The sequence below is a fragment of the Protomyctophum parallelum genome (assembly GCF_964188405.1).
Source record: "Protomyctophum parallelum genome assembly, chromosome: 1".
NCBI classification, from domain to species: domain Eukaryota; kingdom Metazoa; phylum Chordata; class Actinopteri; order Myctophiformes; family Myctophidae; genus Protomyctophum; species Protomyctophum parallelum.
Genome location: NC_139697.1, coordinates 50,786,114 through 50,801,360, shown reverse-complemented (window position 1 = coordinate 50,801,360; position 15,247 = coordinate 50,786,114). Strand labels below are relative to the sequence as shown.

At 41.9% G+C, this 15,247-nt stretch overlaps 1 protein-coding gene across 1 annotated transcript; it reads right to left on the bottom strand.

The window, feature by feature from the left end:
* Positions 1-297: 297 nt before the first annotated feature.
* Positions 298-14,504, bottom strand: LOC310874628 (extracellular calcium-sensing receptor-like; the record flags this gene model as incomplete). The annotated part of the gene is made up of 9 exons (XM_083787487.1): positions 298-1,211; positions 1,316-1,439; positions 1,516-1,740; positions 4,687-4,962; positions 11,258-11,464; positions 12,514-12,783; positions 13,357-13,443; positions 13,812-14,089; positions 14,501-14,504. The coding sequence occupies 9 exons, from the start codon at positions 14,502-14,504 to the stop codon at positions 298-300; spliced, it is 2,385 nt and encodes a 794-aa protein (XP_083643613.1).
* Between the last annotated feature and the right edge of the window lie 743 nt (positions 14,505-15,247).

Genomic DNA, 15,247 nt, shown 5'->3' with positions numbered 1-15,247 from the left:
GCGAGATCTCTCTGTGAGAGGTGCTATATAAATGTACTTAATTACTTATCAGCGCAACATAGGACTAGGTTTTTAAGGCCACTGATAATCTAAATTGACCAAACTTAGCCTTTAAAGCAGGGTAATTAACTTTTTCCCAACTTTGATTCATGATAGATGATACGTGTCCGCATATTTGACTGATTACTACTTTAATCTGGTAGCAAACATAATCTTCTGCCAAAAAATGTTATCAGCTAATTAATATAATCATATTTGTTTTAAAATACAGACAGAGAACATATATTGTCGTTGTTTCTACATATTCGTGGCACCTCTGCCCATGATGGATTTCTTAGTGTTTTTCTCAGGTTTCAAAAGGATTATATAACACTTTGGTCCAAACAGTGCCACCAAAAGGCCAAAACTAGATGCTAATATAGCAAATACCTCCACTACATCTGCATATTTGCCTGGAGAGCTGATATATGCTGGTATGAAGGCTATCCACACGGCACAGAAGATCAACATGCTGAAAGTGATGAACTTGGCTTCATTGAAGTTGTCTGGAAGATTCCTTGCCATGAATGCTAGTAGGAAGCTTATTAGTGCCAGTAAACCAATATAACCTAACAACACCGCAAAACCAACTGTTGATCCCACAGCACACTCATAGACTATCTTATCACTGTGATATTGTGTGTTTTTATGAGGAGTTGGTGAGGCAGACACGAGCCAGGTTATGCAGATTGCTGCCTGGACACAAGTAAGAACCAGAACTGTTCCTCTCTGCTGCATGGCACCAAAATATTTCATAATGTCTGCACCCCCAGGCTTGGAGGCCTTGAAAACAGCCAACACCACCATCGTTTTTACCAGGATACATGAGACACACAGCACAAAGCTGATTCCAAATGCTGCATGCCTCAGCTGACAAGTCCAGAGTCTCGGACGACCAATGAACAGAAGTGCACACAAGAAACATAGCTTAAGTGACAATAAGAGAAGGAAGCTGAGTTCTGAGTTGTTGGCGCGTACCATGGGTGTGCTTCGATGATAGATAAATATTCCCAGGACAATGGCACAGATAACTGTGCCTAGCAATGAGATGATTGTCAAGGAGATACCCAGGCCCTCATGGTAAGAGAGGAACTCCATGCTCTTAGGGACACAGTGGTCACGCTGGGGACTGGACCAGAAGTCCTCTGGACAACTGGTGCACTCTGTAGAGTCTAACACACAGGATAAGATTATTTAAAGGTACATACAAGTAGAGTGTAATCAGCCTAAAGATAACAGTGTAAGACAATCACGAACATACATAATGTAAACTTACCAGTCTCATTGCTGATCTCACCCTCAGAACAAGCAATGCAGTCAAAGCAGCAGACAGGTTGTCCTTTCCTTCTGGCCACACGTGTTCCAGGGGAACAGCTCTCACTGCACACTGACTGAGGTGGCTATACAGGAAATTAATTAAACTCAGTCCAAACTAAATTACATTCATACAGTTATTTTTTAGAATACCAAAGTTACCTTTGCAGATTCAAAGCTCCAGAAGATTCTGTCTTCATCAAGGATGAGTTCTTCCCCTCCAGCTGATTTCTTGAACACACCTACATTGTGAACATTTGTGCTTCCATCAGGGAGCCACATCCAATTCAAGACATCACAGATTGGTATGGCATTACCATTCTCATCAAATGATACTTGATCTCCAAATGATGTCGTGAAGTTGACCTTTTCCAGGTAATACACAAGCTAAAAATGTTGATGATCAAATGTATTAAAAGCAAAAACCTACTGTATACAAGATACACAATAGTGACAATGGCAGGGACTGTTGCTGTATTTACTCCAGTACCTGGCCTGTAGACCCGTTCGCAATTTGGTGTTAAGGGGAATTACTCACTTGAACTGAGTCAATCCCTATATGAAAAATCACAGAGGTGCATTAGCCAAATAAACAATCGCCATTGGTTATGATGAAATTCCTACTTTATTTTGTTTTTGAGTGTATATACATGTAATACCACCATTTCAACTAACTGTGGTGTGTGGAATTAATTTCTGATATTGCAATGACCATTTTGGATGATTTTGAACTTGAAAGGTCATGATCAAGGTCATTTTGCTATTCGGAAGACACTGACCATAACCTGGCCATTGTTAAGTCTAATGCAAAGAATTCTGACATTTACAATTAATTTGAACAGCTTCGTAGCTGGAGCCTTGGACCTGTGCAGCAGGGAGACTGCACAAGACTAAGCCTTTTAGAGTAAATATGGACATCTTCCATCGATCCTAATTCCTAATAGGGCATAGCAGTGCTGTTCTCTCTTTTTTTTCTTTTTGGCAACACAGAGATTTCAGAAATTATGAGTATAAACTATGTTAAGCCTGGAACGAAGCCATTCAGTCTCCTTGTGAATCATGATTTTGTGTCCAAAGATATTTGAAAACAGCCTAAAGGGGCAATTTATGAATGCATATTATATAGTATTATTAAATGACACAATTTAAGGTTTTATGGAGTCATGGCTATACACAAGGATCTTCCTACTGTTTGGACCTGGGAGTTGGTATAAGGCGAATGGTTATAGGAAAACATGTTCGGTATGAAAACGTAATTCGGTTGAAAAACCAGCAAGTCATGATTATTTTAATGGGACATAATCAGGTCTCTTGCTCGGTGGCGGGTTCATCTCCATGCGTAGAGCCAATCAGTTTCACCAATCTTCTCCATTTGGGTCAGTCCAGTGTGCTAGGGGCTCGGCTTCAGTCAGTGACAAGCCCAGTTGGTGTGTAAGTCCCTGGTGACCGCATGAATTCATCGGGTGCGGGGGGCACCAGCCAGCGGATTTTGGGTCAAAGTGGAGGATAGTGTGAGTGGGGTGTTCAGGGGGGAGTCTTTTTGACATGGCCGTACCAGCGCATCCGTCGCTGTGCTGCCAGTTGGGACGCAGGGGGCGTTCCCGCAGCGTGATGTTGGAGGCCTGATCTTGCCATTGTGTCCCCTCTATTGTGCACTATATGCTATGCTCTACTGTCAAAGCCATCGATTCTGGCAGCCATGGTCTTGTTGAGAGGCCATGGTTTCTGCTCCGTAGCGAAGGATGGAGAGGAAGGTGTTGTATATCCTTAATTTGGTCTCTCTTGATATGGAGTGGTGTCTCTACAGTGGCTTCCAGAGTGTTTTCATGGCATGCCTATGTTTATTTCTGTTGTTATGTTGCCATTGTTTGTGATGATGGATCCAAGGTAGGTGAAGGAAGTCACGGACTCAACTCAATGGGTTAGCGGCATTATTCATAAGGCGCATTATTCCTGAGACGCGTTGGTCCGACTTGCCCCATTACCAATTTACCACACAAAAGCCACGTTGTCGGACTAATGTGCTGTCGGAATTATGAGCAGATCCCGATTTTAATTGTGCAGAGACCTCCTGTCTGAAAAGACATACGCAGGCACAGCTTGCCCTGACCAAAGGGGCGGCCAATGTAGTATCTACATTATCTATTTATCAATGCATAATAATAATAATATATACGATTTATATAGCACTTTTCTAGGTACCCAAAGTCGCTTTACAGAAAGAAATACAGACATATTTATTAGAAAACAAATTAAAAGCTTTAAAAGGTTATAAACTAGGAATAAAAATCAAAAGAGGGGCAAACAAGAAGGGTGTGTGTGTGTGTGTGTGTGTGTGTGTGTGTGTGGGGGGGGGGGGTTATGTAGGGAAAGCCAGTTTGAAAAGGTGGGTTTTGAGTGTGCTTTTGAACATTTCGAAGGTGGGGGCAGCTCTGGTGTGGGTTGGGAGTGAGTTCCAAAGAGAAGGGGCATATTGTCGCCTTCTTAAAATTATTGGGCTCAAGTCCTTTTTTTAAAGGCTTTCGGGAAAAAATAAATAAATGATCCACAACAAAACTATATGAAATGTCTTAAAGGACCACTTCACCACTTTTCAACCTATCTTCATATAATCCTTACAAAATGGCACGATTTATTTCTACTCAGTCTGCGTCTCATAGGACGGCTGTGGGCAGTTTAGAAACCGTCTTCCAGTGACATCATCATGAGGCAGATATTTTTTTAAACAAGATTTTTTTACAAATATATTTAGATTTTCATTATCGTGAGAACGATGGCTTCCATTTTCGCATTGCAACTTTTCAGGACTAGAAAGCCTACAGTTTCTATTAGCTTGTATTCCCCATCGATGATGTCACTGGAAGACGGTTTCTGAACTGCCCAGACTAGAAAAAAAATAGTGAGGACCTATTATATGAAGATAGGTTGAAAAGTGGTGAAGTGGTCCTTTTTTTTATTTTTATTTTTTATCCCACGATTTTGTAACCCAGTTTTGGGTTAGGTGAAGTGGTCCTTTAATAATTTCACCAACAACGTTTATAAATAGTATAGTCTATTTCACTTTCACTGTCTGTTAACATAAAGAGGATTACATACATAGGATTAAACCTTAGACTTAGGCCAATTGCTTGGCCTATCTCAAGTGTGATAAGACATTTTACTGAAAAGGGGCAGGGTCTGCATGACCCTTTTCAATTAGGACTTTGGTAATTTTACCAGAGATGGCCAGGAGCTGACTTAGACAAAAAAAAGGGGAAAAAAAGACAGCCATTAGTTTAAGGCCATTATTATTCTCAGTCAAAATCCAACTATAGATGTGTATTAATATCACACCTGCCATGGCTGTATTGTCTGCAAACTGGCACAGCTGTGCCCAGCAAAAGGCCCTGTTCCTGGCACACACTGCAACATGTCATGGAGGGCATGGGCCAGAGCATACACAGCCTTGTACACGTTATACTCTAGTCTGAGATCAGACACATCCAAAAGGGTACTTTCTGCTTTTCCTAGGTCCTCTTGTCCAGTACACACCCTTCCACCAGCGTCCACCCACTCTGACGGAAGGGGTGCAAATTTACACTGAAATGTGTTCTCCCAAAAATGCCTCACCTGAAGAAACACAAGTGAAAACACAAGTGAAAAAAAGTGAGAGAAATTGAATACAAGGGCTCCGCGACCCCAAGGTGGTCCTCGGGGTTACTATTGGGGGGCCGCCAATGTTGTGTGTTTTTCCTTTTCTTTATTTCAAAAATAATTTTGAATATGTTATACATATGTAGTGAGAGTCCCTGCTTAATCTCTCTCAGAGAAGACCCCTGGTAAAACTATTGTCCTATTATCACAGTTACTATGCTGCTACAATGTCAAAGGAGCCTAACCAGTAAGACGCCTGAGGGCAAGAAGACGTCACATGCACGCAAGAAGCCGTGTGCATTTGGCCCAGGCCGTAGCGTAACGGTCTGGGCACCGGACTGGTAATCGAGTCGCAGTGTGCCGCAGGTTCGACTCCCGGACCCGACACGGCCTTTACTGCATGTCATCCCCCCATCTCTCTCCCGTTTCCTGTCAGCCTACTGTCTGTCCCTCCAAAAAATCAATAAAAGGCGTAAGCCGCAAAAAAAAAAAAATCTAAAAAAAAAAAAAAAGAAGCCGTGTGCATGCATCCGCCTGGGTGACAGCAGACTGCTGAGTGAGCGCTGGCGCTTTGGCATGGGGGGTCAGATCAACATATGGAATGAATTCTATACTGGCCATATATGGAGCATGTCTTGAGTGTAGGGTTTGATGAGGTCAGATCAACATATGGGCCCTCATTTATCAATCGAGTGTAAAATCTGCCACAGATTTGAGTGCAGGTTTCGTAGTACACCCACGTCACCACGGCATTTATAAAGTGATCGCAAACAGCTGATCCTTCCTTAATTTCGTTCCGACGTTAATAAATGTGACGGCTGAAATCTATCTGGCACGCCCTAGCCTCGCCCACGTTTTTGCGACATGAACGTTTTGCAATACGACCAAACAACGCATGGTAACCTAGTTACACAATGGAAAAAGCAAATAAAAGTTTCCCCTTGCTGCCCGCCTCATACACACACACAGGCGCACGCACTGGCGTAGGATAAGGGGGTGCAGCCAGTGCAGTGCACTGGGGCCCAGCGCCCCCTAGGGGCCCATGAGGGTAAGGGGAAAAAGAAAAGAAACAGCTGACGGGCCGCTGTTTTGTGAATGAAATAGCTGTGGGCTGTGGCCGGTCGGTAAGGGGTTAAACTTCTGTGTGATGTATCCTTCCAAGCCCACTATACCATGTAATATACATCCTGCGTCTACTACATCCTGTAGTTCACTTAAGAAATAAAATGATTGATACAAGCAGCTTTTATTTTGAAGAGGAAGAGGAAGTTGTTTCGGTTGTAGCCAGCTACCATGACAGTGGTAGTGTTGCCGGGGTGGTAGTGGAATAATACAAACAACATGCTTTTAGCCAAAACCGCATGCGTCTATGACTTAAACAATGCAGGCTAAACACTTTGGAATTACGTTAAACATGGTATATCCTCCGTGGCGGCGTCATTAGGTGAGTACTAGTAAATTAATTGTTAAGTTTCATAGTATCATTCATCATCAACAGGCTGTTGTTGATGCCCCCCAAAATGAACAGGTTACACAGCCTACAGGATTCTCATTATGTTACTGTCACTGCCTGCAAGGATGACCGCTGTGCCATTTATTATAAACTAATTCATACGTGGGTCGTCGTGGGTACACGTGGAGTTGTTGTTATTGTTGTTCATGCGCCACGGTGCGCGGTGTGGAGAGGGCATCAGAGCGCAGCGCAACAGCCTTATGGTATTGTCTGAATGTCTGTACTATCTCTGCACTAGCTCTTTCTGTCCAGTCCTACGTGTATAGGCTGGCGATTGTGGCGACTTATATTGGTTAATAAAGAGAGAGCTGTAAAGGGGATATTGTCTATGGTCAGTTCATGGTGTGTATCATTCTCGTTTTTAACCGGGCCGTGATAATGCGGCACAATGACGGTAGGCAGTAGCCTAATACAATGTAACCAACCTGCGCAAGCATAAAAAAATGGGTTTTAATTGTCTGGTAACGGAAAATAACGGAAAATAATCTAACTTGTTACTTTTCTCAGAAGGTAATCTGTAACGGTAAGGGATTATTTTTATGGGCAGTAATCCAGTAACCTAACGACGTTACTTTAGAAAGTAACGATGCCCAAAACTGCATATAATGAGCTGTGTTTTTATTTATTTATGTTTGATAGTTTGGAGACATCAGGCTGTGGTAGTTTTGTTTTTGTGCCCAAGTCAGGGCAGGTTGTTTATTGATGAATATATGGACACTGAGCTTGGAAGCTGGTGCTGTCTGCATGTGGTGCTGAAAGGCTGGTTTTAATGAGTGATTGAAATATTATTTTGTTTGCAGAATTACAGTACATTTCAAGCACAAACTCAATACAAAGACTGTTAACTGTGAGTGGACGAGTTTACTCAATGCTGTACCATAATGTTCTCATGCCAATAAAGCCCCTTTGAATTTAATTGAATAATTTAATTGTGTGGCCGGTCACCTCACCTGTAATGTTAGTCTATACCTAGTGTGTGTGTGTGTGTGTGTGTGTGTGTGTGTGTGTGTGTGTGTGTGTGTGTGGGGGGGGGCGCGCGCACGCACACACTTGTTTATGGCGGTGGTGGGGGGCCTACAAAATATTCTCGCACCGGGGCCCACCATGACCTCCCTACGCCACTGGGCGCACGCACGCACACGCAACTTGCAAGCCCAACTGGTGTGTTATTGTATCTTAAATATATATAAAGAACGAACACCTGCATCATGCATGAATTAAAGAAAGGCCTACCCTGTCTGTTTCTCCTCTCACCTCGCTTGCCTTTCTGGTTAGTAAACCACAGCATGCAAGCCGCCTTTGTCGGGGGCTACCGGTATGCGCTCATGCAAAACGCTATTTAAATGGCTTAAAGCATTGTTTTTAATTGCGCAATTTTAATAAGCTTGCACACTTGGTAATATCCTACCAATTTCATATGACATGCCTTTACAAAATATATTTTCTTCACATGTAGGCTATTATTAGTTTTATACATTTTAGGAGTGAAAACATATGTTTAGATGCATGTGACAGCCTCTCAGCTGGTCAAACAATGCTGCTCCGCTGTTCTACGACAGAAAAACAGGTGAGGACAAAGCTACGACAGCTCTCGACCAGACGTGGGTTTTGAACGTTGTCAAGTTCAATTCCAAGCTTTGCCGGAAATGTTAAATGCCGAAAATGTCGGTAATTTTGGCGTGCGCCCATATTTTGCCGTACGCACGGTTGATAAATGAGGGCCATGGTCCATACATGGAGATCTAAGGCTGGCAGCGGGGGCAGTGTCTGTACATGGTTTGATGAGGGCCCATGCCGGTATAGGGCTGGGCCTTAATTTCCGGGCCCCGAGCGCGGCTGCATTAATAACTAAATAATAAATAAGGTATCAGTCAAAAGGGAGACATCGAAGAGGAATGATGGATGGGGAAGGATCAACATGGAATGTCAATACATATCTGACATATGGAGATCTAAGGTTAAGCGCACACTGTCTTCAAAAGCAGTGACCAACTTTTATTTCAGGGAAACAGCAACGTTTCGGCCTATGCACAAGAAGTTACAATAAAGACCACTATATATATATATAACAAATTGACGTGCACGAGCAGGTACGGAATGGTGCACGCGCGTGCATGCTCTGTTATGGGGATTGGGGAATCGCCTCATCCGACAACAACAGATACATTGGTGCCCCAATTGCACCTTTTACCAAGCTACAAAAGCTGCCAACACAACTCGTACATATCAATGGTCCATGTGTGACATGTTAAGTACCATAGGCTAGTCTGTAGGCACATGGCTACTGTGTGTTGCCATGTCAGAACCAGTGGATTATCAACACAATATGGCATGTGACATGTGCACAGCACAGCTATAGTGTATGAGAGTCAACTTGTGACAAATTAATTAATTCAAGCAACCATAACACAACAAGGGAGTTTTTCGTTGCCATTGTCGCAAATTCGCAATATTGCTTGCTCTGGGTGGATCTTTGTTGGTTGTAAAGTGTCTTGAGACAACTCGTTGTGATTTGACACTATAATAAAATTGAATTGAATTGAATTGAACAGTAACAACTAACAACACTACCAGAAAGGCTGGCATAACCTTTTCTGCGCCATATACGAATATACAGTACTCGTACCCCCCAGCTATGGGACGTTATCAGCCAACTATGTGCATGTTCGTACCCCCTCGGTATACTCTGTGTATGTAATGGGTGAGCCCCACGGCAGGTTTTGGCATTGATACGGTTGCCAGTGTTGTACCCGAACGCGTTCAAAGAATAATTGTCCACAAACTCGTTCATATTTAGGGTGAACGTGAACTGAATGTACTGTATTTCTGTTTGATGAACGTCATTGTGAACGCGTTCATTCCTGTCGTGTGTGAACGTCACTTTTTCACGTTCAACTTCGTTCAAGAGTGAGTCAATAGAGCCTTCCAGGTGAAATCCCCGGCACTAAAACACACCCTAAACATGCCTTAATATCTAGCGGAAAACCCTCCAATAAGTCCCTATCCGACACAAATTAACTAATCTTTCTCAGCCGCCACTGGAGCGTGCATGTAGCTACTGCATGATGATCATGCACGCTGACAGACAGACACTGTCCCAACTCCTAGCACAAACACTGAGGAAACTTGTTGTTTGATTAAACATAATGTGCCACGAAAAATAGCTTCCAATAGCTTAGTTGGTTATCGCGTCGAGGAGGTACGTGTCCATAATATCGCCACGAACGGCCAACAAAAGACATCTCTCTTCCACAGTGAATGAAGCGCAGTGATGCCTTATTTATTCTTCGTCGTACAATCATGTGGTCCGTGCTGAAAATAGCTGATATACAAGCTCACAACGCGTCGCGTTGTGAGCTTGTAGATGCAGGCTCTGAGAACATTCAGAAACTTTTTCCTTCACAAAAAAAGCATACAAAAGCATGCAGCTTTCACAAGTGTGCCCATATAGAGAAGGAAAATAATTAAGAATTCGGTGGCATTTCACATTGCAAAAGAGCAATTTTTGCAAAATGTAAAAAATATATATTTTTTTTTAGGAATTAACTTGGATAATGGTAATGGAGATATTGTAAACGTTGTCACTTTATTAATCCCAAAGGACTTCATTTGGAATATAGTCTGCTGTTTTATATGGCTATGGGCTGTGGCAATAATAATAATAATAATAATAATAATAATAAAAATGAAAAAAAGAACGAAACATAACTATAATAGTTCATTTTTTAGAATGATGAACTTTAGTTCAACATTTTGAATGATGAACTATGAACGGAACTAGTTCATTTAAAATAAAATAAAACATTTTGTGAACTGAACTAGTTCCTAAAAAAAAAATAACTTTCCCAACACTGACTAACACTTCCAGCTATGGGACGTAAAAGTCTGACCACCGTCTATCTCGGTTACAAACAGGATTTTCAAAGCTCCATAAATCGGAATCTAGGAGAGCTGTCCTTGGTGGATCTTCTGCCCGCCCCGCCCCACCCGCCGCCGATAATTGCACTGAAAACCTTGACCTGCCCTGCGGGACAACACGCGGGACCTGCGGGCAACGGGCCGGCCCGCGCACCACTACTAGCTTGGCATACAAATGCTGTGGTACTGAAAGAAAAAATCACCATTATACCACTGTAGCCTACAAATTCCAAATGACAAATGCTTCCCCAGATTGATTGTGATACTACTACTACTACTACTAATAATAATAATAATAATAATATATGTAATAATAATAACAATAATAATAACATTAGGCCTAATTGATGAGACAATTGGCTGAATATGGTGAGCTTTGAAAGCCTCTTTGCATGCAAGGCTTAAACAAATGGTTGAATATGCAACACAATTTCAAAAATTCAACTATTTGCCACCCTGCCATTAACTTAAATGAACTACAGCATGCATGTTTATGTCCCTCAAACATATGTCTAATGGTTTGATCTTTAATCACCACTCTTATATAACCAATCCTTGTCATTTCTTTCTGGCTCCTGAAGCACTTTTAGCAGCAGTACCACAATGTCATTAAAATACTGATGCTAGATAAACCCAAGCTCATTTCTATTCCATGCCAGCTTGGAAAATCAACATGGTAAACAAAGTGCAAAAGCAAATGTGGAATTGAACACTGGAGGTGTATCGTTATCACTATGCTGCTAACAGTGTCAGAGGAGCTGAACAAAACAAAGTTTGATTTGTATGTACCCATACACAATAAAGAATGCCTCAAACCTCAAAATGAGACAAAAGACTCACTATAGTATTTTCATGGCTGCCGTCAGGATCATTTTCAGGATGTATTTTTAACAAGAAGGCCTTGAGGCCGGGTATCTCTCCACGACGGACGGCAACGCCCACCGTACCTCTAAGAAACGGCATGAAGTGAGGAGTCTGGAGGTTTGGATCTGTTACCCAGGCCACGTCAGCGATCCACTGAAGACCTGTCGCATTCTGCCTCACCACCTGTTTGTTGAATGTGTTGAACAACAATAGACCATAATTATTCATGCAATGCCAACCCGTTGCCAGCTGGCTTTTTCCAATACAAAATGCCAACATGGCCGTGGTGTGACTGTTAGCCAACTTACGTTCTGATTGGCCGAGCGACGCCAAAAACTCGCAATCCCTGATTTGATTGGCCGAGCGTCGCCACCAAAGACAATACACAATCCCTGATTGGCCGAAGGTGTCACAGACATACGCAGCCGAATACAGTACTTGCGCCGCTCTGCTCGTGAAAGTAATAATAAAAAAATGCCACAGATGCTTTCTCGGATTGTATGGGATACTACGAATATGAATACGAAGAAAAATACAACTATAACTATACAATTTTATTATAAGTTTATTAGTATTATTATTAAAGATATGTTAATAGTCATTATTTTATTTTTGTGCAAAGAAGTGCTGAAATCGAAGGCAAACGAGAAAATACCATTACAAAAATACACAATTGCTGAGTATTTAATTTGGTTAACCTAAGAAAGTGACTGAATTGCATTGCAATAAAAAAAACATGCTCGCAGATGAATAGCAACCTAGTTTTTTGAGGGGCGCTAGCCCCTCCTATGCCCAGCTTTGTGGGTCTGTGTCGTACCCCATAGCGATGATTTGATTACTTTAGCTACTGAACAATCTTACAAGCTCATAGCGCGTGCCACGCTATGAGCTTGTAGATCTGTAGAATTTTGTGACATTGCTTGTTTAGTGGGCCTCCGCCCTCCGGTCTAAATGCATTAAAGCTGCTATAAGCATTAATGCATTTTAATGACCTTTTCTTTTTCTTTTTTTGGGTATTCAGACAGACAGCAATTGGTAGAACGCTCCCCAAAAAATAGCCTCTGTGACACATCAGCATTCAAAGATTCTCCTAGAAGCTTTGTCATTGGTCGATTTGCCTGTCTGCTTCCTGAATATAATACTAAATTATTTTTGGGAGCGTTCTACCCATTGCTGCCTGTCTGAATACCAAAAAAAATAAGCTTTAAATAAACATGGATCACAATACCAACCTCCTCCATGAGTTTAACAATATGGTTCCCATAGAGATACACAATGACCACACGAGCCGTGGAGCTCCTCATCACGGTGACAATCCGCTGCAGTTCAGCTGGGTCGTCGCCCCAGGGAAAAACCTCCAAATAAGCCAGGCAACCCCAACCAGACTGGGCCAGCTCGGACTGGAAGAGTCGGGCGGCGTTGTGGCCATAGGCGTCGTCACTGATCAACAATCCTGCCCAGGTCCACTCAAACCGTCTCATAATCTGGAGCATAGCTTCCACCTGATTGGATGGAGAACGTAGGGATGTGTGTTTAGTCTAGATTATTCACATAGTTGTAAATCAGTGACTCTCACGGATTTCACAATGAAAAGGTTTTAATCGTTCTCTGCTGATGTCAACAGATTTCACAATGAAAAGGTGTAATCGTTCTCTGTTGATGTCAACAGAGACCTTCAGCTCCAGCAATAATGCAATTTACAATTTAAGCATTTAGAAGACGCTCTTAATCCAGAGCGACCAGAGCGAAGAACAAAAACATGGTATACATCAAATACATAAATAATTGTCATCATGACTCGTACGTAAGCTAAGAACTTAACAGTGGACTATCTATATAATGAAAATATGCGTACACTATAGAGTGTAAAAAAAATGCTATCTAAGTTACATAAATTGAGCCTGTGCATAATACGCCTGTAAGGTCGGCGAGGCTGGGGCAATTGATACGGGCTAAAATGGAGTGCACACAAACAAATGAGAGGTGACACAGTATCAATTGCACTCACTAGAGGAATGTTTTTGTGGTACATGAACTACTTGATACCAACTCATCTATTGTCTGTATAAGTTCACCTGGAAGGCATTATTTGGGATTGTTCTAAAGAAGGAAGGGAACTGACTGCGGTCACTCAGACAGGTGCACAATGCGTAGTAGCTTACCTGTAAAAGGAGGAAAGAAAAGTCATTATACAACTTTGCTGTTTAGTTGCTGTCAGGCAGAAACCTTGCATCTCCAAGGGTTAGGGTTATGTCTTTTTGTAAATGTGCAAATAGTCAATCCACAAACACATCGCAACACACTGGAACTTGTAGATCAGCTATTTTCAATATTATAATTTATTTGGACATATAATTTATATAACATATTATGTAACATATGACATATAACATATAACCCGACAGCGACAAATTATACTACAGTTAGTTTTGACAAATTGAATTCGTACAAAGTCATTCGACGTACAGCATATTATATTGGCAAAACAAAATAAATAATTAAGCATACATCAGATTGGCGAGAAACTTACCAGGGGCACTCTGTACAAACCTAAGATACTAGAGATGGCAATAGAATGTGACGAGTGATCGCCCACAAATCCGAGCGCTGGAGGAGAGCCGACGCAGCTCTCATCCAGTTGAACCTGCTCCTCTCTGCCACTGACCAATGACAACGGTGCACGGAAGGCAACTCCGAGAGTGAAACAGTTACTATAGAGACTGTATCCCAGAGTCACGTTGGGTAGCAGGCTGGGGTCCCTGTTGATCTCAGTAATTGCAAAAGCCATGGTCTGGGCCCATCTGAACCCTTCAATGTGAAAACTAACACAACATGCCACTGTTTGTATTTGTATTGCATATTTGTCGAGAATTTACAACATCAAGCACTATGTTAGTGTACCACACAACATTGACTCGCTATTTCCCTTGAGGAGGTTTAATAGGATCGCTGTAGATGTACTCAGCCAACACTTGTTTTGTCATGTTTTACCTTATGTAGGATTATTAGCTTTTTGTTCTTTCTTTTTTTGATACTATAGGATAGGTCATTGCTGTGTATTGTTGCCTGTTTTGTATTGTATGTTTAGCAAAGACGTGTAGTTTTGAAAAAGAGAGTGTCTCAATGTGTTTTTTTACTGGTTAAATTATAAAAAATATAAAATTACATCAAAACAAGGTCCATTAATGCTGTCTTGCTATTTTATTTTGTGACACTCACCCATAGCAAGTGGGGTCCTGTGGCTCGGAGGTGAAAGACAGCTCAGGGAACACAGAGGAGAGGTAAATATCAAACAAGCCACCCAGAATGAAGTCCCCGTCCTTGTAAATTCTGTTGAGATTGAACTGTGCCTGTAACTCACAAGAAGAGGAAGGTGAGGCGGACAGAGGAGAGAATGAAGCAAACAATATCAAGGTCAAGTACAGGTATGAAAGCAGGCGTGTGTCTAGAAAAGCCCCCATGACTGTCCACCTCTGTCTAACCCCCTCTCAAATTCTTTGTCTAGTTGTGTATACTTATATAGTGCTGTGCCGTCCTCTGTGGCAACGTATCGCATTACGTAATCTTTCACAGCACCCATCTGGGCAGAGGCAGAATAGTAAGAGTCGGAACAATGGCGTTATGCACCCCCTGGAAATATATTTCTTATGTTAAATGTATGAATGTACATCATCCCCAGAAACACAAAGAAACATACTGTTCGCTTGAGAAATAACAACAAAGATAGTTATTTTCCAGCACTTTATGGGGAATATGCCTCACTTGATTTTAGAAAACTTCCCATGTCCCTAAGCTTCCATTTGAGCCCAACATGACCATTCTATCTTGAAAAAGGCTCTTTCTGTAGCCAAAACTCTGGCACTATAGGCCTACCTCAAATCGGGGAAAACAAAAAGTATCAGTCATATAGCTTTCCAGAAGCCTAGAATCTAGCAATAGGTTAAAATGTACTGCTAATGCTGTCCT